The sequence below is a fragment of the Drosophila navojoa genome, chromosome 3 (genome assembly GCF_054131105.1).
Source record: "Drosophila navojoa isolate 15081-1374.11 chromosome 3, UAZ_NAV_1.0, whole genome shotgun sequence".
NCBI lineage: Eukaryota > Metazoa > Arthropoda > Insecta > Diptera > Drosophilidae > Drosophila > Drosophila navojoa.
The window spans coordinates 14,512,776-14,539,739 of record NC_142891.1 but is presented as its reverse complement, the minus strand read 5'-3'; the positions used below and the strand labels follow the sequence as shown (position 1 = coordinate 14,539,739).

At 41.7% G+C, this 26,964-nt stretch overlaps 2 protein-coding genes across 9 annotated transcripts in view; both read left to right on the top strand.

Annotated features, from left to right (window-relative positions):
• Nucleotides 1-3,817, top strand: part of LOC108658245 (uncharacterized) — a 38,134-nt gene extending 34,317 nt beyond the window's left edge. The window contains 1 exon segment of the mRNA XM_089257307.1: nt 362-3,817. Coding sequence (XP_089113433.1) covers nt 362-779 — 418 coding nt within the window. The 3' untranslated portion in view covers nt 780-3,817.
• A 2,693-nt stretch (nt 3,818-6,510) lies between these two features.
• Nucleotides 6,511-24,398, top strand: LOC108649431 (uncharacterized). Of its 8 annotated transcripts, none has more exons than XM_030387589.2 (20): nt 6,511-7,451; nt 7,632-7,678; nt 8,407-8,530; nt 8,657-8,838; nt 8,896-9,069; nt 9,601-9,738; nt 10,039-10,134; nt 10,672-11,012; nt 11,070-11,379; nt 15,410-16,925; nt 16,995-17,233; nt 17,303-17,478; nt 17,829-19,249; nt 19,304-19,499; nt 19,565-19,699; nt 20,717-21,129; nt 21,678-21,883; nt 21,962-22,125; nt 22,764-22,905; nt 22,966-24,398. In XM_030387589.2, exons 2-20 carry the CDS (start codon nt 7,641-7,643, stop codon nt 23,015-23,017), a joined length of 6,063 nt encoding a protein of 2,020 aa, XP_030243449.1. In that variant the 5' UTR covers nt 6,511-7,451; nt 7,632-7,640; the 3' UTR covers nt 23,018-24,398. The 8 variants fall into 8 exon arrangements, with proteins under 8 accessions (XP_030243449.1, XP_030243448.1, XP_030243447.1 ...); XM_030387588.2 differs by having other exon boundaries at nt 8,393-8,530; nt 17,303-17,424; XM_030387587.2 differs by having other exon boundaries at nt 8,393-8,530.
• Nucleotides 24,399-26,964: the final 2,566 nt, after the last annotated feature.

The following is a 26,964-nucleotide window of genomic DNA, read 5'->3' as shown; positions in this document are numbered from 1 at the left end:
GCTGACTGAATGCACTTGACAGCAATCCAAGCTGAGTGCTTGCATTCGGCTTGATTAGGTTTTTCGGTAATGTGTAATGGGTGTGCGGCTTGGATTGGCTAGTTAACGGGTAACTGACGTTCAATTATTCAAACTACTGACGCGCTGGTGGCAAATGCCGTGAAGCCCTCGAAAGGCAATGGGTAGTTGTTCGGCTTCGTGTCGGCGTCAACAAAATGTCAACAACATCATTGCACTTGCACTTGCGCTATTTATGCAGCTGAAGCAGCTCTCTAGAGAGTCTCCCCATCTCACTCACCTCACATCTCTCTCTCTCTCTCTCTCTCTCTCTCTCTCTGACTGTGGACGTGTTTATTTGCAGATCTCAGGACAGGCAGCCACTCATATGTACTTGCAGCCCCAACTCGACGACATATGGAGGAGGAGGCGGGGGCGGGGGCGGCAGTTCGGCACGCAGTCGCAGCGTGCCAGAGGGCCTATCGACCATGTCGCAGCAGTGTAACTGCCGTCATGGGGCTGGCCTGGCAGCTGGGGCAGGGCCATCCTGTGAGTTTATCTACGTGCCGCACGCCTACGCCTCATTGCAGCGAACGCCACATCGACAGAGTCGCCATGCCGGAACAGGAGCAGGAGTCGGAGCAGGAGCAGGAGTCGGAGCAGGAGCTGGAGCTGGCAGCAGCTGTCAGGCATCCAGAGGCAATCCGCAATGCCGGCTGAAGCGTTCCCAATCGCTAAGTCGTCCCGTTCATTTCGTAGAGCAAATCACCACCTCCGTCTAGGGGCGGGCAGGCGGACTTAGAGTTATTTTGTAGTGTACTCCAGTTACGTGAATCGAATTCCGAATTGTCACTTCTTTCTAGTCTTTTGTCGTAGTTAGTAGCACGTGCTATAGTCCAAGTCGAAAAATCCCACAAAGAAAAAAACACAAACAAAACAAAAACAAAAACTAAATAAAAATCGCAACTTGATGAATTTTCTAAAATCTATAAACCTATTATGATATACAATACTATTCTGTGCGGTTTCAGCGCATTGAATTCGTCGATTTCTAAAGCATAAACTAAGATTAATAAAACTCACACACACACACACATATTCACTCACATACATACACTCACACTGTTAGCAGACGTAAAGCTTTATCATTGTCTCAATACAAAAGTATTTAAATGAACTTTGCTACCAGGCAAAAAATTATCATAACAAAAGAAAACGCAACAAAGAGCAAACAACAGAGAAATAAAATAAAAATCGAAAGATAAATATTAACAAACGAATAAACAAAGAGGCCAAACACCAGAGCGGGTCGAACACATATTAAATGGTCCATTTTAATACAAACATACAAATTATCCACCGATACCAATACGAAATATACTCGAGTCGTGCCAATTATACGGGCGACGGCACACTTTCGGTACTTTATTTTTAAATTGAATATTCCATATATGTATATACATATTTGTATATGTATATGTAGTTGGCCGCAGTGCGAAAATACTCGAAGCACTTTTGCCATTCTTACCATTCGTTGTGCGATTGAGCCTTATTTTTAAAGAAGCGCATATTAAGATATTACAGTGATATCGATATCATCACATTGATGTCATCATTTTAAATCCAAGCAGCGAGGCAACTAATTAAGAGCCAACTTAAGCGTAAAAGGGACATATGTGCAAATACTTAAACAGAGATGAGCTAAGACAGGGAGCGAACAGAAATTAAATTTGAATTGTAAATTCAACAATTAAGTGAGGCACAAATTCAATTATATTCAACATAAACTAAGCCTTTAATTCATTAAATTAATGAATGCCCCAAGGAAATACAAGTTGTACAATTTAAATATCTGCGGATTACCGAAGATCGTATACCCTTGCAGACCAGTTGAGGAATCTATATTATAAGTTGTTATCTCTATGAATATGTATTTAATGTAGATGAACTTATTGATGAGAATGATTGTCTGTTATGAAAGATGAGGAACGTAGTATAGGCATTATTTGTTTATGCTTAATTTCAAAATTTATTTAAAATATATTTAGAATACACTTCAAAAGTTTTCTTAATTTGTTACAGAAAGAATATATAAATATTTAAGCATTTTCTGTTTCCTTAAGTCGTTATGTTATATAAATTTTAAACTTCATTTATGTTTCCTTATATCTGTTAAATTCATCAACAGTCAATTTAAATTACTTTTGACCAACTAGAATTATTTTAACTAACTAAAACAGAGATCGATGCATCGCATACTTTTCCACTCCCCTCAGTCATTTGCTGCGGAAATAGAGTTTTCAAACCACGAAAGTTGTTTTAAGTCAGATCAAAGTTTTGCCACACTAAATGACTTTTCCAATAGGAGCACGCATCGAAGCGGTATGTGAAAAGTGATTTCTGGATTTGTGTAAACAAATTTCATGAGACTTATGACTTTGAAGTACTCGTTAAGGACAATGACAGGCAAACACATGAAGCTAACTGCAATCGAATGTAGATGCATGATAATCAATTTAAATGATTTCCTAAAAATTCTCCAAAAACAAAAAATAAAATTGTATAAAAATCTCCTCATTTGATGTATTAAAACCTTAGCTGATACATTTTAATTACAAAGGGCTTTCTGCTGCTTATTTTAAAATTTACAAATCATATTATTGGCATTCATATGAAGAAATAAGTTTGTTCTTATATCTTATATTGATGTTAGAGGTCATAAACTTTATCTCATTATACCCTAAAGCCATTGAAAATAGGAAATCAGGCATTATTTTTAGATTCTACATCCAACATTTATAAAAAGTCAATAATTAAATTTAAGCTTATCTCAGAATTCTTATCTTAGCTTAAATATACGAACATTTTACTAAATTCAGTTAACACTTTAATGAAAGTAATTACTCCGTAGCTTAAATAATTAGGAATGCCAACTGAATTTTGAATGAACCAGCTACCACACTCCACTCAAATTTTGTTCAAACATGTTAAATTCCCAGCTAATTTGCACTTTTGATTCGAGCCATAAACAAAACATTTTGAAACTGTTTCGCTCCCGTTATGCGTCAACACCTGTCCTATCGCAGTGATATATTTTAGCTCAGCGCAGAGGGGACAGCATTTAATGCGGGCTCGGACATTTATTGATAGATATTTATGTGCTTGACACAGTCTGCAGGGGTATCCATAATACGCAAAATATTGCCTTGAGCAACAAAACCAACAAACTGCCAAAATATGCAATAAAAAGCTAATTTACTCTAAAAATAAATGTCGAAAACGGCAAAACTGAAACGCGAAATTACATATAAATTCTGCTCAAAAACAATTTTATCAAAACTCCAAAAAAAAAAAAAAAAAAAAAAAAAAAAAATACTTTTCCATTTTCTTTGGGTGCGATGTAATTTGCGCCATTTGTGTTCAGTGCAAAAAGTTTGCATAAATTTAACATAAATTATTTACACACACACAGACATTCACACTCACACTCACGTACACAAACACATACACTCACACATAATTCATGCATATCTAAATGCGCCAATCTACGCTCGAAACAAAATACTATTTCAATTTGTCAAAAGAACTAAAAGTAAATAAAAAAAAAAAAAAAACTATTTAACTTAAGGTAAAATTGTAGTTAAAAACACAAATAAATTAATATATTACATTAGATATGCAAATTTTTGAACTAGGCGCCATTGCGAGATCTTCTCGCTGGCAACTCATCAAACTTGTACTTTAATAATTGAATTTGTAACTCTTTATCATTGGTAGCTTAGTGATAAATGTTAAAATAAAGCAAATTGAAAATCGTAAATCGCAAAGCCTCTAATTCTGGGACTCAGCTGCCGCAGGAGTGGAAATTAAATTCACAGCTCGGGGTTAGCCACGGATCGCCCAGGGCCTTTGGGGCGGAGTCAAAAACCGCAATAAACTTTTATTTATTACGTGCTAAAAATTAATAAAATCCTAGGCCCGAAAAGGTTCACGCAAATGTCATATTTTATTTATTAATTAATGGCATTAACATAAAGCGTCAATTTGTGCCAGCGAAAATACACGCCCACTCACACGCCCCTACACACACACGACTCTAATGCCAGGCGATTAAAAACTTTGACCCCAAAGCGAAGTTGAAGTCAGGCTCCATTTCCGTTTTATAATATGTACATATAGCCCGGAGCAACGTTATGGAACGTGCCTAGCCTACAAAACAGTCGACAACAACAGCAACAACAACAACAATCGAGACAGCAACAACAACAACAACAGCAACAATAACAATGGGCGACGGCGTCAATGACATGCTCAATTTTTCATGCATTATGCTGGCGCACTGTGCGTATGCTTAATATTTGCCTGATATTGACTTGGGCACAAAGCACAGTTAAGCTCGGCAATATTTGCGCCGTTAACTGAGGCAGGCCAACAGCGCCGGCAGCCCGTAGAGAAGACCTCGACAGTGAAGCCGTAAAGCCAGCCCAAAATGCATAAGACAATTTGTGCCGCCAGCCAGAGAATTTATATAAATGTCTTACGACTCATACAACTATGCCACATATACATATATCTATGTGTGTGGGTGTGAATGTGTGTGTGCCATAAATACAAACAGCTGAAAAGGTAACTGTGTATGTGTGTGTATATTTTGCGTGTTGGCTCTAGTCCCAATTCAGAGCATTTCCCTTTAATTATTCAGTTTGTAGCTGCAAAACTCTCACGCCGATTGAGATCTGTATGGAAAATTTATAAATGACATTTCGAATTACAATTTCGATTTTAGTGTAAATTTGTAATCAATTAAAGCTAAGTAAAGTATGTGCTAGCTGTAAGTGCAATGGGACAGCTAAGTGTGTGATGTGCTAAAGACAAAGGCAAAGAGAGAGAGAGAGAGGGAGTGAGAGGGAGAGAGAGAGAGAGAGAGAGAGAAAAAGAGTGAATGAGTGAGATAGGAGAGTAGGCATAAAGCTTAATTAAAGTTTTCAGAGCTATTCAATTGAATTGAACTGAGTTGTATAAGTGAATCATTGCTTAGACCAACTGACTGATGGAAGATTAAGACGTTCTAAAATATTCTGCAGGACTTTCTCATTTCTTAAAAAGTCGACCGTTAGACCTCGTTAGTTATTATTATGAATAATCAAGCTAGTAAGATGGAGGAATATATTTTACTGACTTTTATATTAATATATAAATATATTCTGTGTATATTTCTTCTTATTTGTTTAATATTTAATTTGTGATATAGAGGTTATGACTAATGTTAAATTTTGAATTGAATAATAATTAAAAACTCCTACCCAATGATCCCAACATGGATTGATACTCACTTTAGCATATTCTGATTACTTTTACTACATACAAGATGCGAAGGTATAAGAAAAAATACTTGAAATGTAAATTTTAATTAAAGCAGCGAACGAAATTTCCTAAATCCACAGAATATAATATATGGTATATGAAGATGTATATAAGTATATATATAAATTAATATTAATTAAAATAAATTGAGTGCAGGGCTTCACTGTCAGCCAATTAATTAGGCACGAAAAGAAGTTGAATGAATGGGTTAATCAAGTCAAATGATAGGGATTGAGTGGGCAACACGTTGGGAAAGAAGCAGAAGCCAAAGATGAAGAAGAAGCTCCATGTGGCAAAAATGATATGATGCCTGAGGGAATATGAACGGATATGGCCTGTCGGTCCGCTGTCAAGGGTCGCGTTAAGACTGGAAGAGTGAACGCTTCAAGAGCACAACAAAAGAAACTTCGAGTTGGAAAGTTTTTCATTAGGTAGAAAGAAAATGCATGTTGCCGATGCGCGAAAGAGCATAAAAGGCTCGTCGTTGTTTCGAATCGAACTTTTGTTCAGTTTCCGCTCGTTTGATTTCACGGGGGTTGGCAATGGCAACGGCAACAGCAACAGCAACAGCAACGGCAACAGCAGCAGCAGCGAAGACCGCGTGCGAAAACAGACGCACGCCAAAGTCAACTTTACGCCGTATTGTCGTCATTTTTTTCGGTCGGCGGCTGACAGCCGAAAGCCTAGCCGTGCTCTGGCCAACTGTCTGTGCTGTGACTTTGTTGACACAGCAGCAGCAGCAGCAGCAATGGCAGTAGAAGTCTTGGCAGCAGCAGCAGTGGCAGCAGGAGTAGCGGCAGCAGGCTCTGCCGCTGTTAGCAGCGACGCGGCGTCTCTGCTGCCATGCCATGCGCACACGCACACGCTCTGTTGCCTACTTCCAGGCGCCGTTCATTGTTGCGCTTTTACTGCCGCCAGTAGCTACTGCCCCCACTTGGCCAACACCTCCTTCCGCCCGCCAGCCGTTGACAGACTCTGAACTCGAATGGTGTCGTAAACATCTGTTTTGTGTTTGCCTTTTGCTTCCAGGCACACGCGCTCTCCCAACGCATTCGCTCTCTTGCTTGCGCGCGCTCTCTCTCTGTTCCTCGCTCTCTCTCTGTCTCCTGCTCTCCTGCCGTTGGCAGCATCCTGTTAGGCTGGCACTCTATGGCACAGCATCGCATCAGTTCCAGCATCAACGCCACGGCGCACGGAGCCAGCGATTCTCGACTCGCGGCACACTCACCAGCAGCAGCAGCAGCAATAGAAGCCCCAGCAGCAGCAGCAGCAGGAGTAGCCAGACAGCCAGTGTAACGCACACACACACGTCGCACGCAGAGGCGGAGGCCCGAAAGTGATTTTTGTGGCAAGCCATTTTCTAAATTTGCCAAACAGACAATTAAAAAGGCATTAGGCCAGCATGAGCATGAGGCTGCCACGCGTTGGCCAACAATTAGCAGCAACACTCGACGACGGCGAACACAAACACACGCACAACTCTCACACGTAATCAAAAGTGATTTCTCTCCGTGTGCTTTTGCTCTGCGTGCGAATATCGATTGCTGTTGCCTTGCATAAGTCCAGAGTCTGGGATATACAAAGCCAGGGTATACAGTGAAATAACAGCGAAAATAACACCCTATAATAGTAGCAGCAACAACAACAACAACAACAACAATAGAAAAGCATTGCTGCTGCAACGCCCAATGCACAAGCACAACGAACGCAGTCGAAGGAAATCAAGTTTTAATTATTCATATTGAACACAGCAGCAAGCGGATAATCATGATAATGATCAACATCGCCATGATGACGATGATGATGATGATGTTGCAGCACCAGCAGCAGCAGCACCAACTGAAGCAGCTCCAAGTGCAGACAAAGTGAATATCCAACAATCGACAGAAACAAAAACAACAACAACAACGAAAAGTTTATATATAGCCTTAGCTGACTTGGAGTTGAAGGTGTGCGCGCGTGTGTGTGTGTGTGTGCGTGCGTGTGTGTGTGTGTGTGCTTGCTAACATTTATTTTTGGGGCCAAAATGGATATCGCCCTGCGTGGCACAGCAGCAGCAGCAACTGCCACTGGCTCGGCCACAGGCACTGGTAAGTCCTTGAGAGTCACTGAACTGACTGAACATATAAACATGTCAGCTGGGAGACAGCTACAAACAGTTTCACACACACATACATACACACAATACACACTCTCCATGTTATTGTGATTCATTTGTCTAAGCTGAAATGGAAACAAACGCAGCTATTCACCAACAATTCATTTTGCAGGTTTACATCATGCTGTCTCATTGGGCAACATTGAGGTCTCCACCAAGGTTGGTAGCACTAGCAAAAAGAATAAAAAACACTGAGCGAAACGGGTGTGAGTAAGAGATAACGATTAAAGTCAACTGCAGGGAGTGACTAGATTATGATGGCGCATAGACAAGTTTTTATTTATATTTTTATATGCGGGCATATTGGAATTGAGTTTTGAGTGGAAATGAAATGCTCTAATGAAGCTAAAACTATTTATATTATTGTTCTATATTTATATTCTCTATATGATTTGATGTTTTTTGTTTTATATAAAGTCTTTATACGGCATAAACTAAGAATCTGATCAAAATTTATCAATCTTACCTACAAGATTTTAAAATTACACATAGTTGAAGATTTTTCCATATTTTATACGCTTTTATGTATTTCCCATTATTGTATACTTAAATATGCGCTATGAGTATTTGCCAAATGCTTTAAATATTGAATATAACAAAGTCTTTTCAATATTACGTATACGTATAGTAAGCCCAAAAACTGATATGATTTGTCTAAATAATCGAATGAATATAATTTTAAGTGAATTTACATATAAAAGGAACATTAATTATTTTATTTAATATTTTATTATATTTATTTAATATTTTATTTAGTACGAATCCATTTTAACCAACATAATAGAATTTATGCTCCCACTTGGTTCATTTCCAAGTTTAGTTTCTTATTTTAAGTTAAGCACGCATAATATAATAATCTCTGATCCCTATCAGGCCACCTATTCCAGCCACATGGATCGCAGCTACAACTCTGAGGATGAGCACACGGGTCGTCGACGTCTGCGTCAAACACTCTCCACCGAATTGCAGCCTCGCACCTCCGTCTATTCGCGCGGCGACATCAGAGAACAGGTGAGATAGTTGCAGCTGGTATTGTATATAGTTAATTGACACGTCTCTCTCTCTCTCTCTCTCTCTCTCTCTCTCTCTCTCTCTCTCTCTCTCTCTCTCTCTCTCTCTCTCTCGCTCTCTTTATAGTACTGCCTAACTGATCGCCAGCTTCACAGCATTGAGCAGCGTCCGCGCAGAGAGCGTTTCTTTGGCTGCCTCTCGCGCCGTGGCCAGACCCAGGCGAGCAGCTTCCTGGGCGGCTGTGTGGGCCGCCGTGTGCCCTCCGACGAGAATCTGGCTGCCTATGCGCCCTTCGAGAAGTATCCTCGGTGAGTATGAGTCGCAGATGCAAGGTCTCCCTTATTAATCTCGTGTTTCTCTCGCAGCTATCAGAACAGCTATACGGACACACACGAATTGGATAGTTCCTATTTTCGCCGTCAACCGGCATCGATCTTGAGCACTGGCAAGTCCAGTGAGCCGGACCTGGGCGGTCGCTACAATTGGATTGGCCAATCGGCGCAGATGAACAACAACGGCGACTATCAAACGGATTCGAGGTACGAGTCTAACAGAGAAACGTACCAGTCGTACGATCTCCCAGCCAAAAGCCATATAACCGTAAACTGCTATGTCAAACTGTCGCTAGAGATCATGCTTAACTTAACTGTCGCACTATCCGTAGTATCGCTCGCTCGCTCTCTCTTTCTCTCTCGCTCTTTAACCTATCTATACACACTATGTAAAACGCTTGCAATGCTTGCTCCAAAACTATTCCCATGCAACAACAACAACAGTCTGCATATCATTTTTGCATAATGCCAAGAAAAAACGCTTTTTGCTTTCCAAGTTCTATCGCTTTCTGTAAACCCCACTGAAAAATCTCTGCAAATGCGAATCTCCCTCGAATCGAAATCAAACGAAGCTGTAAAATATATTTCCTATGTACTTTTCGTTATTCATTCACCTTCCCCACTTCGCTCTAAACCAAAAAACCAAAAACCAAAAACCAAAAACAAAATAAACCGACTAAAATCCAATTAAACAATTGAAACCAATCCAATAACTAAATGAACAAAATGTGTAAAAAGGGCAACTTGTTGTACAGCACCACTTGAATCCTTTTACCAGGATGTTTTGCTACGGAATTATTATGTCGAGCTTTGCGCTCCACCACATCCTACACCACCAACATCACACACCAATCAAATCGCTAATCTAAATGTTTGGTATGTAAAGTGATAAACGAAAACTAAACTTAAATTCTAAAATTTAATTACAATTACAACTTAAGAGAAACGTTTAAAAAGTGCGCTAATTTAAATAAATATATTTACTTACATATATTTTCATTTTTTATTTGTATATTTTTTATTTTGATTAAACGCTATGTGTCTGCACGTGAATAATGAACAAGAATTAGAAGAAGAAGAAGAAAAAGAAGAAGCGAGCTATGTTTGTTATGTGCCTCACTCGCTGAGTCCCATGTGCTTGCTAATAGTTCTCTTGGTCTGTGTTTTGCTCCACAGCTCGTATCACTGCCCCACATACGCCACAATGCCGATGCCACAGCAACAGCAGCAGCACCACCACCACCAGCAACAGCAACAGTCTGGCCATCCCAGGTGAGTAGCAGGAGCCGGCAATGTCAACTATTTATTATTTCTATTCTAATTGGGGTTGAGTTTGCTGTCAAACAACTTCTCAAATTTTAATCCCAATTTGATTTTAATAAATAATTATATTACATAATAGTTACAAATAAATAAAATTAATTTATTTATTATTATTGCTATTTAGTTATTAATTTGTATTTATTGTATATTTTATTTGTTTGCATAAAAAATCTTTGTTTGTCTAGTGCTTCATAACATTAAACACATGTGATATGTGATATTAATTATCAATCAATCATTTTTATTTAAAAAGGTTTTATTATTTATATTTATCTTAAATTTATTGTTCTTCCTAAAATTTCCACTAATTTTGTTTAAGTTTCCATTATTAACTCAAGATAGTAATAGTCCATCATCTGCTTAAATTTCTCTCATAATTTATTATATATTATTATGAATATTATTATTAATTCAGCATATTAATTTAAAACTATCCCCAATTATAATCTAGCCAATATCTAACACCCCTCTAAATCTCTCCCGCAGAACGAAACACGTGAGTTTTGCTCGATCCCATACTCTGACCAGCTTTGACGCTGTCAATGCGGGCTTTCGCTCCTCGGGCCGCTTGAAGAGCGCACGCAGTCAGGAGCGTTTGATTGGTGGCAAAAAGCCCATCATAGCCACGGGCTCCATGTACGAGACTCTGCAGCCCATGCTCGCGCATCAACAACAGCCCCAGCAGCAGCAGCAGCAACAACAACTACAGCAACCACAACCACTGCAGCAAAGCTCAACTCTGCCCAAAACGTGGCTGCCAGCTCAAGTGCAGCTGAAGCCATGTCAGCATCACCATGCGCCCATTCACCTGCATCAGCAGCTGCCAGGTGAGTTTGATTCAATTCAGTTCTGAACTTTACTAATCAGCTGCATCGAACCCCTAGACAACATGGTGGGTCTGATTATACCACAGCCACTGCCAGTGGCGCTGCCACCGCCCAGTCCCGAGGTTCTCATTGTGGAGAAAAAGTTTCGCAATGCCATGAAGACGCAAGCGACGCAGACCGACGTGGCAGCCCGTCGCGAGGGTCTATCCAACTCGCAGACCCTGGCCTTCAGTCCGCGTGCGCCGCATCGCATCAAGGTCATGTCCCAGGGCGCCCAGACCAACGGCCTGCAGAACGGCAAGAAGTTGACCAAGAGCCTGTCGGAGATACCCAATGGCAAGGAGCTGATGCATCAGCAACATCAGGGGTAAGTGGGGGCAGTTGTGTGGGTGAAGAAATGCCTGGAGTGAATAGCACCAGTTTCATAAGAAGGCGTGGCAAAACCCATTAAGCTGATGTAAATGTATTTGTTTATATTAATTTTGTATTTTATTTATTATTTTTTGTTTAATATATTTTATTTATCTTATTTTATATGTTTTTATTGTATTTATACCCTGAACCCATTGAAAATGGGAAATCAGGGTATAATGGTTTTGTTAAAATGTATGTAACAGGCAGAAGGAGGCGTGGCAGACCCCACAAAGTATATATATTCTTGATCAGGGCGACGAGCTGAGTCGATTTAGCCCTGTCCGTCTGTCTGTCCGTCCGTCCGTCCGTCCGTCCGTCCGTATGTTTGAACGCGTCGATTTCAGAAGATACAAGAGCTAGAGACCTCAACTTTTTTTTAAAATGTCCGTAAATACAGCGCGGATATCGAGTTTATCACTAAAAAACGATAACTCATTCCGATACTTTTTTATCGATAAAAAACCTTATCGAAGATCACTTAAATAATTATATCTCCTACATCTTTCAAGCTAGAGTCTCCAAATTTAAAATGTATATAAAGATGTATTTTATACAATTTCGGTTTTTGTTCAAATTTACCCCCCACTCCTAAATCCACCCCCTCACCCTCATCTTTGTAAAAGTCGTATATCAAATACTAGAGACTTGTGCTTCGGTATACACATACATTTCAACATTATGATTACTTTCTGAAAGTTTCAGTAGGATCGTACGTCTAGAAATTAAATTATTCAACAAATAAGTTCTCATAATATTGCCAACACTGCACTATGGGTAAAAAGTCGATTTTTTTGGCATTTATTCAAAAAAAATTTTGTTCACAATTTAAAATTTTCTTTTATTTATTGAACATATATACTTCAACTAGATTAAAAAGTATTTTTTTAAAAATTTAGCGACTACCATTAATATTTTACACATACTCAAAGTCAGCTGTTGCATAGTTGCGTTTGATGTATAAAAAGCGCGGGAAATTTTGTTCAACTTGCAATTAAAGTGGAGCTTTTGTGTAAACATAAACAAAAAAAAGTGTATAATGGAAAACGTACCTAATGGTATGTACAATAAGTTATTGCTATTACTTTTTGATTGTAATTGTGTTATTGTCCAGTTGTCCAGTGTGTTGTCTGTGTGTATTTTTAGCTAAAAATTAACAAATGTACTTGTGTTCCGTGGAGTATTACTTTTGTGCAGCACACCACTTCACAGAGGTTTGATATACCAGTTGTTGTGTATTATGTCCAGGTTCGGAATCTATTAACCTCGTTTGCTCCTTTTTGTTCCTTTTGGAAAAAAATTAGTTTTTGCAGTTAAAAACGAGCTTTGTCGTGCAGAGCTTGTGGAGGTATGGACCAACAACAACCGCCAAGAAGACGCGGTAAAAACTTTATTATTGAAAAAATTAACAATAATATTAGCGAAAATATTAATAATCTAATTGATAAAAGAGTAAAGCAGTTTGTAGAGTATATAAAGAAGCATCTGCCAAAGTGCAACCGGAATTTGGAAAGGCTTAAAATGCATCATGCTAGGTGGCTTGAAGGCAGGGTGATAATTGATTGTGAAGGTACTTTGGAAAGTACTTCGGTACTTCGGAAATTTTTAGAACTTCTTCTACGAATTTGCAATATGGAGTTAGCCCTCTGCATGCTTGGATTCGATTCCTTGAGTTTGTATTGAAAGAAAGAATCGAAATTAAAAAAATGGCGTGTTAAGGATGTCGACAAACAAAAGGTATCATTGCGTAAACAAGAAATTAAGCGGAGGCTGTGGGATGAAATGGGTCTTCATGTGGATAAACCCAGGCCTAATGGAAGTGGAAATATCAATGATGTTCACAAAATTTTGGTGCATGGATACCAAATTATGGGCACTTGCATAATTTCTGATGGCATATTAGGAGAAAACGCGTCTGAAGCCCGGAACAAGCTGTATAGAAATGATAGGAAATCTCACGCCAGGAAATGTAGCCGATTAGAGAATTTAACTGATATATTTAATAGGGCTTTAGACTCATCTGATCCACTTCTCTCTTCACTCAGTTTAAAAGAACGCGAAAAGAAAAACAAGAAAAAAAAATTCCCAAAAGAAGTTATTGAACTTTTGGAAGATCCCAATTTTCAATTACCAGCAACATTTGAAGGCTTAATGGAGCCAACCTTAGTTGAAGAAGAAAATGAAGACGAAAATGAGGATGAGGATGAGGAAAATGAAGATCAAAACATAGATGATAAAAATTTAGAGTTAAATTTTGAATTAGATGAAGAAAATGAAGACCATTCAGTTTAAAATTATATCGCATATATTTTATATATCCCTAAGAGTCTTCAAATATTAATATTTGCTTGCAGTTGGATGAAATATAATAAAAATATAATTTAAAGTTGCTAAAAGTGTACAAAAAAGTTATTAAAAATAATTTGAGCCCACAGGTAATGATTTTTAATTTAATATAATATGTAAAAGGGGCGGAAAATTTGAATGCCACGCCCAATTGTAAAAAAAAAAAATCCGAATTTCTTTTTTAATATTAATAATATATTCCTAAAATTTCAAGTTCCTAGCTCTTCATTTACAATTAATGCCAAAAAAATCGACTTTTTACCCATAGTGCACTGCAGCGCAACCCAAGCGCAATAGGTTATAAATTTATATCTCCTACATTTTTAGAGCTATAGTCTCCAAATTTTAAAAATATATTCCAATGCATTTTATACAATTTCGATTTTTGTTATATTTTGGATACCGGCTCCAAATTCAGAATCCCCAGTGAAGGTCAGATTCTAGTATAGCTAATTGTGAATGATTTGACATGTTCTTTTTTAAATGCCAAATATTCAATAGAATATGAAGATCATATGCTGAAAGTTTCATTAAATTCGGTTTAGTCAATCGACTTTAAAAAATAACAAAATGTTTGGCCAATTAACAAACGCACGTGCTGCAGCAACAGCAGTTTTCCAATACGTGTGCACACATACATTCAAACATCTTCTAGCACATTCTTAGAATCACATCAGCAGTTAGTTTCGTTTAGTTCTGCTAGATGGCGTTGCATCAGTGAATCTATTTCAGTTTTGACATTGCGAATAAGAACAGAGGAGTGGCGTCATGGTAGAGGGCGCGGCGATTGATCGCGAGGTCTATGGTTCAAATCCTGCTGGGCGTATTGTATTTTTCTTTTTAATTGCTTCAAAATTTTTATATATTTGATTAAATTTCTCTTATATTTTTTTTCAAAAATCGAAATTGAAATTTTAACCATACTATATGTACGTTTTTATTAGTTTGGTTGTTCTTGCACATTCTTATAGTCACATCAGCAGTTAGTTTGACTTAGATTTGGTAGATGGCGCTGTAGCAGTGAATCTATTTCAGTTTTGACATTGAAAACCATAACAGAAGGGTGGCGTCAAGGTAGAAAGCGCGGCGCTTGATCACGAGGACTCGGGTTCAAACCCTGAGCGTGTCGTAATTCTCTTTTTTTTTAATTGTTTCAAAATTTTTATATATTTAATTATGAGTTTTCTATTTCATTTATATTTTTAAATACATCGAAATTGAAATTTGAACCATACTAAATGTGCTTTTCTATTAGTTTGGTTCAGGGTAGTATCTAGTCGAGCGCTCTCGACTAGAGTTTTCTTACTTGTTTTTATTTCATTTTTTATTTGATTCTTTGATAATTTTTAAGTAAATCTTTTAAATTATTTTTATAATTATTTTATTTTTATTTTTTATTTATTTATTTTTTTTTTTTTTGTACATACATTTTATTATTTTTTTTTAAATATTTTTTTTTTTTAATATTATTTTATTTTTTTGTAAGTTTGTATTTTATTTGTCCTTTTATTTACAATTTTATTTGTTTATTTTATTATTTTTAAAGATATTAGAAAATATTCAATATGAACATTTAATCATCAAAGAAGAGAGTCCTATATATTCTCTACCCTATATATCTTCCTTATCGCCCTGATTAGCTCCGCCAATCCGCACGAATTGATCTATCGCACCCAGTCGCAGGATGTGGTGCCGCTGCAAACGCTCTCCGATGCCCAGAACAACATCATGTACTACAAGCCGCCGCCGCCACTGCTGGACGCGCACAGCTACGGCCTGGGCATGGAGCACTTGAGTCGCGGCCGTGGGGAGCAGAACGTGGAGTATGTGAACGTGAATGCTGCCGCGATGGCGCTCAACGAGAGCTTCGACTACGAGAGCAACAGCTTGCCGAGGCGCGCCTGCACGTCGCACGCTCGCACCGAGACGGACTACTACTCGAACAGCTTGCCCAGGCACGCGGATGCCCTGCACAGCCACGACGTGTGCAAGCACATCACGGAGTGCGCCGAGCTGATGACGGACAGCGTTCCGCTGGACTTCACGCGGCCCCATCTGCTGCCGCCGCCCAGCGAGTACTGCAAGAACGACGACGAGCCGGCGGAGGAGTTTTACGACGACGAGGAGGAGGAGGAGGATGTGCGGGCGCCTGAGACGGAGAGCTACAGCTCCGAGATGTGCATGGACCAGCTGCTGGCCGCTGCCCAACAGCGGCGCATGTCCATGCTGCCCATGGAGGAGTCGCCCTTCCGGCGGGACGACATCCGGCGCCAGTCGATGCCCGTGTACGGGCAAACGGAGAAGCTGATCGACGGCTTCGGGCCGCGCAGCTCGTTCCGGCATCGTGATAAGGTCAGCTGCTTTCCGGACGCGCCGTCGCCGCGGGACGAGCAGGAAATCTTCATAGACTTCAAGCCGCACGTTTCGCCCAAGCCCAGCCCAAAGCAGCAGCTGAAGCATCGCAAGCAGCACAAGGCGGAGATCGCGATGCGCAAGATGCAGCAGCAGCGGCTGGCACAGGCGGCCGCCCTCACACTGCCCAAGCCGAAGCAGCAGCCAGTCGAGAAGGAGCCAAGAAAGGCTGAGATGGCCCACAGCGACGAAGGGGAGGATGACGACGACGACGAGGAGGAGGAGGAGGAAGAGGAAGCAGAGGGCGAACAGCAGCACCCCGAGCACGAGCCCGACTCCGAGCAACATCAAGCGGACGATGACGAGCCGCTCTATGAGAACATAACTCCATGCAGCTGCAAGATGGAGCCAGCTGCCCCGGAAGTCGTGGACAAGCGCACCCAGTTCCGCAAGCGCTCGGTTAGCCTGGACGACGATTATACGGCCGCGACAGCTGTCTGCCCAGCGCCAGGCCTCCGGTTGCCCTCCACTCCGGCCAGCCCTTGCCGCGACGAGCTGCTGCTGGCCAACGTCTCAACCTATCCATCCTCGGACTCGCTGGCCAACGACAACACGCGCGATCACTCCGACGGCATTTGGAACGAGTCGCAGGTAACCGTGCTGACTGCCGAGCAGCGGGACATTTCCGACGGCTCCTACAGCTCCAACCTGCTGCTGACGCCCTCATCGAAGCGCAAGAACCTGCTGCTGCAGCATCAGCAGCGCAGCTCCGTGGACACAGATGCGCTGGACCTTGAGGAACTGGTGAGACTCGACCTAGACTAGGTGTAGGTTATTGCCTGTAGCTCTTCACTCTTCTTCTTCTTAATATAGAGTCCCACCTATGGCCTCCAGACACTGCCCAAGATCATAAAAGCGCCCACGCCCACAACCACCAAGCCCGCCACAGCGCCCACTCAACCGATCATAGCGCCCGCCATCGCGGTGACGCCCTCGGCCAGTCAGCTGCCGGATACGGCCAGCTCGCCTCTGCCCAAGCGCAGCATGGTCTCGCGCGGCTCCGTGCCCGATGCCCGCCAGCTGATGTACGTGACGGGAGTGCCCAAGCAGCGGTTGGTTCCCATCTCTGTCACCTGTCCGAGCGATTCCTTTTCTAATCTTCCCCTTTCGCCCATGCCTAGCCACTCGGATGCCTCGTTTCTGCCCTCTGGCGGGGATTACGCGCGCAGCGCCGACATTTCGGAGTGCAGCACGAATACAGATGAGTATGCCACCTGCACGGACACGTCGAAACGTACTCCAGGTATTAAGACACCGCCGACAACGACTAGCTCATCGTCGACGACACAAGTGCCAGGTTTGGGGCTAAGCCAGTATTGTGTGTGTGTGTGTGTGTATGTGTATGTGTGTGTCTCTCTATGTCTCGGTGTGTGTGATGTCCACATCCTCACAGTGCTCATCCGTAAACGCCTCTCATGCCTGTTGCCTTAGTATAACTACTACTACTACTACTCTCCAGCCTCTCTAGCCTCACATATAGCCTTGTATACGCCTCTTAGCTCATCCACATCCACAAAACTCTCTCTAGTTAGTTGTTGTTGTTTGCCAAACGCCTTGCTCGCAATGCTTTAGCTGTCTTAGTATAGAAGCAACAAATCGAAGCCTGCGCTATCTCAATCTCCCCCTGTCTCTCTCTCTCTGTTGTAGTATCCACTCAGAGCTCCCAGCTGGAGAAGACGCACGCCGGCAGCTCGTTCGAGAGTGCCAGCTCGCTCTACTCCATGCGCGAGGAGCTGCTGCAGCATGACGAGAAGCCGTCGGTGAAATCGACGCAGCTGAAGTCTCCCCTGGGCTCCGCCACTGAGCTGACCCGAAAGTCGCCCTCGCACTCGATCAGCAGCACCGCCTCGTCGGGCAGCTGCCAGGTGTCGGGTCAGGCCATCAAGTCGCCGGCCAAGGAGTGTGAGCCTCAGACCGTGAGCAGCGCGCCCAGCGGCCAGATGAAGGTGAGCGCGGCGGAGACGGCGCCGTCGAAGCCCAAGCCGGAGTCCATATCGGAGGATGAGCGCAGCGAGGTGCGCTACTCCTCCTCCGGCTACTATGAGAGCCCGCACGAGGAGGACGACGAGGAGCAGGTGACGCCCAGCTGCAAGGCGCGACGCCAGCGGCAGGATGACGAGCGCAAGCGCCGCAAGACCAGCATGAAGCTGGACATTGAGAAGGAGAACATGCGCGCCTTGACCAGCCCCATCAAGAAGCCCCAGGGCGCTGCCAAGGTGCAGTCGCCGGAGCAGCACAGCGCTGGCATTCTGGAGGGCGGCAGCAGTCCCAGCAAGATGAAACGTTTCCGTCCCAAGATACGGCGACAGCTGCGCAAAAGCTCCAGGGAGGATGTGCTGGCTGCGGCGGCTGCTCGACGCGCACGCGCCACGCCCACTATGTATGGCCTGAGCAGCGTCAGCGGCGATACGGAGCTGTTGCTGGATGCGAGCATGACGAGCATCATGAAGGCAGCAGGAGCACCAGCATCCGCACCAGCAACAGCAACAATAGCAGCAGCAGCAGCAGCCGCTACGTCAGCAATCACAACCACAACCACATCCGCCTCCTCCACGGGCACGGCCACGCTGCAGGAGCAGTCGCCGCATCCCGTCGCGCGCAAGCCACACAGCTGTGCCACGCCCACTGCGCTGCTGTCGCCCAAACAGCCGCCCGCTGCTCTGCCCGCCACCAAATCCGCCTCCGAGGCCGGCCAGCTGAAGGCCAAGTCCATCGAGTCCCTGCGCTCCGTGTCGCCTGGCTCCGACTCGGTCTTCTACAGCGAGGCCGACGGCAATGTGGCCAGCGCGGATCAGGGCCACTGCCTGCACTGCGGCAAGGAGATGGAGGGCAAGCAGCACACCAACACGGTCAGCGAGCTGGTGGGCGACTCTGTGGAGTCCATTCCCTACATCGAGCACGAGGCGGACATTGTGAAGCCACCCTCCGATTTCGCCGACTCGCCGGTGACCACAAAGACCACCCAGCGTCTCTACAAGAAAATGGACAAACGCTTCCGATCCGAGGAGCGCTACCATGGCGAGCGCGGCAGGCACTACAAGACCCGGCAGGAGAATATACGAGCGAAGGTAAGCAGGAGCGGGAGTATGAAGATGTGGAGTATATGAGTCTCAATCTTGCAGAGTGAGGAGCGTGGTCGGGCGCCTAGTCTACCCAATACTCCGATACTACGACCCGCCGGCTCCAGTCCCTGCGTCCTGCCCGACATCAATACGGAACAGAGCCAGCATATTATCTACAAGGGGCACTACGATGCGGGTCGCTACACGCGCCTGACCGATGACGATCTCTGGACACAACTGGATCACCAGTGCTTCGGTGAGCTGCGCAACTGCTCAATCTCCCCCCATTCCATTCAATGCTGATTCCCATTTCATTCACAGATCGCTCCCGCGAGCGACGCGCCTCCACCGAATCGGAGAAGGGCTTCCATGCCAAGTACCAGGTGATCTTGCATCGCCTCGTGCAGCGCCGCTGCACACTCGAGATGTACCATCGCCAGAAGCACAACAATTTCCGTAAGTAGCCGGAGCACCCTGTATGCGTTTGCTATATTTGGCACAACGTGCGCGAGCGACGAGAGAGCTATTCTTATGCTCTAACCAGGGGGTATTATAAATATAGCGGGTCACACGAACTTATGTGGAACTCGAATAGCTGACTTACTTTCCGATGTTATTTGATTTCCGCGGAATATACTATAAATAGATCATAATATCATTTAAATGATCATTAACTAAATAGAGTGAGCATACGTACATCTCTGCACGTTCAGACCCTACCCCAGCAAGGGTATTCAAATTTCGGCTTGCTCAGTACACCTGTTGGTGCGTGTTTTCCCCGTGATTGTGGGTCGCCGGCGCTCTTCGCTGCTGCTTTTCATGACCGGCAGTTGGCAGACGAAATAAAAAACATTAAAAAAGCGTAAAAAATAGTTTCGTATGCTTGATTCTGTTATCGAAAATAGTTGCGGTGCGTGCTTTGTTGTGTGCCGATGCGAGGCGTCGGGGCGCACAGTTTTCGGCGATCGGAGCTCGCGATTATCAAATGTGAAAAGTGCAAATTATTTGGGCAGCCGCAATCTCAGACGGTTTCCGAGTGTTCAAGGCGAGCGTCGACTGTCGATCGCTGATCGTCATTATTCAAAGTTTTTATTTACACAATAATCAAAGCAAATGATTGGTGGGTAAACAATGAGAGCAAAAATGCTGAAGATTTCGCATTTCACATGGACTCAACTCGTCTTTTCCAAATGCCACAGAACTAATAGCATCGAACTCGGCGCCGGACTCGATACGGCGTAAACTTGAGGAGGTCTTGAAGCTGATGCTCTTGGTATGGGCGCGTGAGAGTTTCGTCATAACAACGCTCAGCAACGGGGCGCACGGTAATGTGGCCGGAAATAAAACCACACAAATCATATCTAGCAGAGATATATATATAAATGGGATTACGATATTTACGCACTGTCTACATCTATACATATATACATATACATATACATATATATACTCACATGCTTATCTCTCTCGCAGGCGTGGACAAAACGGTTGTGGTCAAGAGCGATTCGGGTGAGTTTGGTTTCCGCATTCATGGCTCCAAGCCCGTGGTCGTGGCTGCCATCGAGCCAGAGACGCCGGCGGAGAGCTCCGGCCTGGAGGTTGGCGACATCATCATATCGGTCAACGGCGTTCAGGTGCTGGACAAGCATCACACCGAGGTGGTCAAGATCGCGCACGATGGCTGCGAAAAGCTGGAGCTTCAAGTGGCGCGCACCATCGGCGTGCTCATGCACGAGCAGCTGGAGCCACCCAGCCAGCCCATCTTCAGTGGCTACCTGTGGCGCCAGAGCGGCCAGGCCAAAGGTGCGCCCAACGCCAAGAAGTGGGTGAGACGCTGGTTCTCGCTGCGCCCAGACAACTGTCTCTACTACTATAAAACCGAAGATGTAAGTGCCTGAAACCTATTTGATTAGATGATAAGATTTTATATGTGATTATATATTATTATATAAATGATATAAAATGATATAGTTTCTATATTACACAAAAACAGAATACATTTATAGGCATTGCATAAACCATTTATTTTGGCTTAAAATATATTTATTATTTTCAATAATTCAGTTCTGAAGATCTCACAGCATACCATTCGATTAAATTTGTATTTCATATAATAATTATTTAATTATGCTATACTAATACCAATAGTTTTTTTTCTTTCGGTTTTTGTTTTATTATACAACATTAAAGAAATATTATTTTCAAATAAACTTTATAAGGTCTGCTCTTAAATCATTTCATTTTTTTATTAATTTAATTTTATGTATAGAAATTTGTATATATATAAATTCATTTTATTGATTTATATATTCACGGACTTATGAATGAATGTTCATATACAGAATTAATACATCTTCATTTTTATTGATTTCATTTTTTTTTAAATTTATTTATCATTCAATTAAAAACTACTTTATATATTTTTTTCTTGTAGGACTCACAGCCCGTTGGCGCCATGATAATGGCCAAGCATACTGTGGACTTGTGCCCCCCGGACATAGGCAAGCCCTTCGCCTTCAAAGTGGACTCCGGCGAGGGTATACCCATGTATGTGGCTGCCGACTCAGAGGAATTGACCAACAGATGGTTGAATTTGCTGCGCCAAGCGGCCAATCAGGATAATCAGTGGCTGGACAAGAGGTAATTGATCATTTCTATCCCTCGCTCTCTCTCTGTCTCTCTTTCGCTTTCTGACTCTCTGCCCCTCTACGTTTGTAGTGCTCGCTGCCTGTACCAGAGCCCCGGCAGCATTGTGCGACCCGATTGCTTTGGCTATTTGCTCAAATTGGGCTCAAGGTGGTGCGGCTGGTCGAAACGCTATTGTGTACTTAAGGATGCCTGTCTCTATTTTTATCAAGATGCAAATAGCAAGAGTGCATTCGGTGAGTCACCAAAACAAGACAGTGAAGTCTGCTCTAGAATAGACTACCTAGAACCATATATAAGTTGAAGATACCCTGCAAGCGAATAGAAGCTAGAAAAATTCTGGATTAGCCTAACTCACATTCTTCAAAATTGTTAGGATTAGTTTAGAAAGAAGCAAGCAACATAAAAATCAAATTTCTCCTAACAATTCAAGAAGTATTTTACAGAATAGTATATTGATGACGAATTAGAAGATCCCAACCATCATAACAAGTAGATAAACAAATAAATATTATTTTAACTGATCTGAGACATGATTATAAATTTATAAATTTATTTTTTGCCCATCTATATTATTTTAATATTTTTTTTTATAAAAATTTATTTTTATAAGTAACAAATTAAAATAATTTCAAAATTATAATTTATGTTTTTAATCTTCAAAGTCTAAATAGAAGGAAGTAATATACGTTACTCTTATTAGATCTATACTCATGACATTCAATAAAAATTCACTTGCCAAAACAGACTACTCCCTCTTGCCTCCATGATACCCTCACTCCTGTTGCTTGCACAGGGTATTTTAGGCAAATAGACAACTGACGCATGCAGCTAATTAATTAAATTTTGTGTATCAATTTGTGGTGTCGCCTAGGCATGGCCTGTTTGCATGGCTACAAAGTGGCCTCGATGTCGGCCAATGCGTCCGGCAAGAAGAACTCGTTCGAGATAATACCACCAGAGGCGAAATTGCGTCATTATTATTTCTGCACCGACAGCGAGATGGACAAGAAGCGGTAAGAAATGAAATATATAAATAATAATAAATGATATACATTACATTTAAATATTTACAGCTGGATATCCGCTCTGGAATACTCCATAGATCGTTGGATCAAGTCCGGGTAACTAAGGATAAAGACACGCTCCTGTTCGGCGCTCAGCAGTCGACGCAAGCGTCGCAGTTTTAGCTACTACATGGATTAGCTAACGTCTGGGCGGGGCGGGTGGCAACATTAGTACGGGTACTAGGTACTACCAAAAACTAGCTCATAAGCACATACAAACACGATGTAGAAGAGGAAGACGAACAAATTATATAGAAAATAGTCCAGTTTTTTATAGTTAGTAAGGACGTGGAATTAAAGCAGTCAGTCGAATCGGGTTTAAAACTATTTTGAAGTGCGCATACCTGAAGGTATGTATTCTTGTTATATATACATACATAATTATATTAGCTTATAGCCTATGTTTAGTGAGGTTGTCTTGTTATACACACACATAGAAACGCATACACATACACATGCATATATAGCATAATTAGTAAACTTAGATATTGTACAACAACAAGAAAATTCATTAGGCTTAATTAAATTGAAGTACTTAGGTATTCAAAGGCTCAACCATATATATAGATACTTATATATATATATTGGATATCCATTTTAGACGGGTATCTTAAACAGTGAGATAATATTTACAAGATTGAAAGCAACAACTTTTGGCAAAAGCAAAGACGAAACTCAAAGAAAATTATAAATAATCATGACCAATTTCAGAATCATCCTAAAATAGTAAATGTATCATCAAATCTCTTAATAATGAAACATATATAAGTATCGGCTGTACCAGAAAGGTTTAATATTTGTCTCAGTTACGTTTCAAATTAGAGAAAATGAAAATATTAAATTTATATAAGTAATACGGTTTTCGTCCCTATTGGAAACACAAGTTTGCAAATTAAGAAAATTTTTATTAGTTAGACACCGTTTTTATTATGATATTATAATTGTATAGATTTTGTATGAAACCATTGATAGACTTGGGTTATGCATATGTATATTCTGTTCTGTTGTTGGGGATTGCCAGCAGGTTTTCGTGGCTATAGGAAAAACATGGCAAATGCTTTATGAGTACGTTGAATACTTAACAATCCAGTAGTTACTTTTGTCATATATGCGAATATATGAACATATATGATCTTAGACGTGCGCTGATTTCCCTTCTTTTGTGGATCGGTGTTGGCATATTGAAATACAACAAATTTTTGTTAGTATTAAAAACACGCACACACGCACACACTGACATACACATACATACAGACATGAATATATTTTATATTTTGAAATAGAGTTTTCCAATCAATGAGTGTGCTAATTCGTTTAGATAATACTTTTTTAGTATACCGTATATACATATATATACATAAATATATACAGAAGAGTGGACAGCCAGCAGACCATTAATGAATATTAACAAAAAATACTAAACGAAAATACCAAAAAAATCATATATATACATACATATATATATATATAATGAAAAACACTAAATAAGAGCTTTAATTATTAAATAAATAATATACCATGGAAAAAATTGTTTTGAATTTTGAAAAGTCTGTAAGATTCACATTGATTGACCGACCGAAAGATGGGTGATCAATTCAAAACTCACAAGTCGCCCTCCCAAATACTAGATTTAGAGCTCAATCCACTCCGCCCACACATGTTGGAAGAGAAATGTTAATCTGGATTAAATTAAAATATCAAAATGTCAAACTCATACTATAAGAAACTAATCCAGATAAGCGTAATCCGTATATGCATTGTACAGCTGAACGAGTTTCAATATAAAAACTTTTCGTAGGATAATACAGCATAGATTGTCGTATAAGAATTATCATTCCAAATTCATAAAACTATCCCAAGAGCTAATGACAAATGTAAAAATTGTGTATTGCCGACAGCCAGAGGGCATTGAAAATGCATCTAACCATCATTAATTAGACTCAATGATGCAACGAACTCTGCGATCTACTACCTGTGCCATGCAGCATGCAGCATGCAGCAGCCGATGCGGCCACACCCCCGCGGGGCTCAATCCGTCAGGCTGAAGCGAAAAACGAAGCATTTCGAATGCGATCAATGAACCTGTCAGCCCGACGACTCTCGACGCTCAACGCATCGCTAGCTCCATGTTCTACACAAATTTTGAGTAATTTATTTGGGATCGTAAAGAGCTGCAAAATATGCACACACGGCAGCCGGCATCGAGCGGCGAACGACTAGCATAACAATTCGCTCGCCCTATGAGACTGCTACCGTTTTTTTTTTTCTGTTTTTGTTTCTTTCGTGTGTGTCTTTGTGGCCCTGTCTATGCCCCCGCCTCTGGCTCGAGCAAGGTGTCTATTCTCTACCTTGTGCTACATGCAACTACTTGCCGCTGTTCTTCGATTCGAGTCACGGCGTTGACAACAACAACAACAACAATTTAGTTCCACTGTGCAGCCCATGCCACTGCCTTAATTATCGCTTCTTTTCTCAGTCACTGCCTGAGCCTTTCTTTGTAATTCGTTTGCTTGCTTCTTATTCTTTAGGTGCTGTCCTCTTCTTCTTCTTCTTCTGGCTTTTCTTTCTGCTACTTTTTGAAACAGTCGGTGGTGCTTCATCATCAAGAGCATCTTGGCCATCATCAGCATCGTCATCAGCAGCATCATCATCAGGGCGTTTTCCTCAAACGTAACTCCCTTCTCGCCAACTCTCTCACTCTCTCTCTCTCTCTCTCTATCTGTCTTTCTCTTTCACCTTCACTCTTTCTTTCTCTTTGTTACCACAAACACTGCAGTGGCAGCTCGACTAAGACCCTGACTGTGTTATTTTATTTCCTCTTAATACTTAGCCGCATACCTTTTGTTGTTTTTCATATGCGGGAGAAGAGGTTGCCAGACTGTTGAAGCTTCATCAACCTGTTGAAAATTGGGAATACTAGATATCTATATCTTATTTTTAAATATGTCTATACCTAAAATTAAAAGAAAATATATATGCTCAATTCCCGAAACTATTATTATTATAATTCTATAACTCATATCTTTTTAGGCATATAAAATCCGGAAGACATGCAAGCCCATTAGATCAAATAGATATAAAATACTGTCTGACATTACCTGAACAATCTGATAACTAAACAACGAAAATTCTTGCCTCAGTCAATGAGTAATCCATAAACTATTAATAATGCTTTAATAATGCACTGTTAATGCATACATTCTTAAGCAATCGACCAATTCATCTAATTTACAGCAAACCCTGAACTGATGATTTATTTATTTATCTTATCTTTATAGTTCTCCAAGCTCTTTTATGGGCCATAAAACTAATGTAATATTAACAAAAATATAATTTCTCATACCACTTGTGTTATCTATTTATTTATCTTATCTTCTTTTTTTGTCAGCTCTTCAAGTGAATTTAAATCCCCTTTAAAGTACTTCAACTGACACCGTATAGCCAATAATACGAATATGGTATTGACAAATATTATTTTTTAAATATACACACATACATACATATATACGAAACTTACAATGCTGCTCTAAATATCATGCTTAACTTCTCTCAAATGATACCCTACTCTGCTATATAGTACGTGTAGGCAGGTTATACTTATACAAAAAGCCGCAAGCGGCCACCGCAGTTACTCCCGCGCTGATTGGATGTGGACTAGAGCGGAGCGGTGCGGAACGGAGTTAAGCTGTGTTCGGCTGGCTGAATGCAGTCTGGCAACCCGCGCGCTTGCGCTCCTCTACCCTCGAAAACGGTAAGCAGTCGGTAAACAGGTAGCTCTCTAACTGACAATAACTCGTCGTACGTATGCACGTTCCGTGTCTGTCTCTCTGTCTTTGTCTGTCCGTCACTCTGTCCGTCTGTCCGCTGAGTGGGGCTGTCTGTCCGCAGCGTGCGACTGGCGGTCGGTTAGTTACTTGGCTTGCCAGTGGCTCTTGTTGTTGCTGCTGAGGTTTTCTTACTTGACTGCTTCTCTCTCGCTACTCGTTGAGGCGCGCTCTCCCATTCAGC

Excerpts from the sequence above, each read along its gene's own strand:
- LOC108649431 (XM_030387587.2), top strand. The coding sequence starts at position 7,388 with ATGGATATCGCCCTGCGTGGCACAGCAGCAGCAGCAACTGCCACTGGC. Across the intron at positions 11,380-15,409 it reads ATGCATCAGCAACATCAGGG|CTCCGCCAATCCGCACGAAT; the intron begins GTAAGTGGGGGC and ends CGCCCTGATTAG. Across the intron at positions 21,130-21,677 it reads ACTACTATAAAACCGAAGAT|GACTCACAGCCCGTTGGCGC; the intron begins GTAAGTGCCTGA and ends TTTTTCTTGTAG.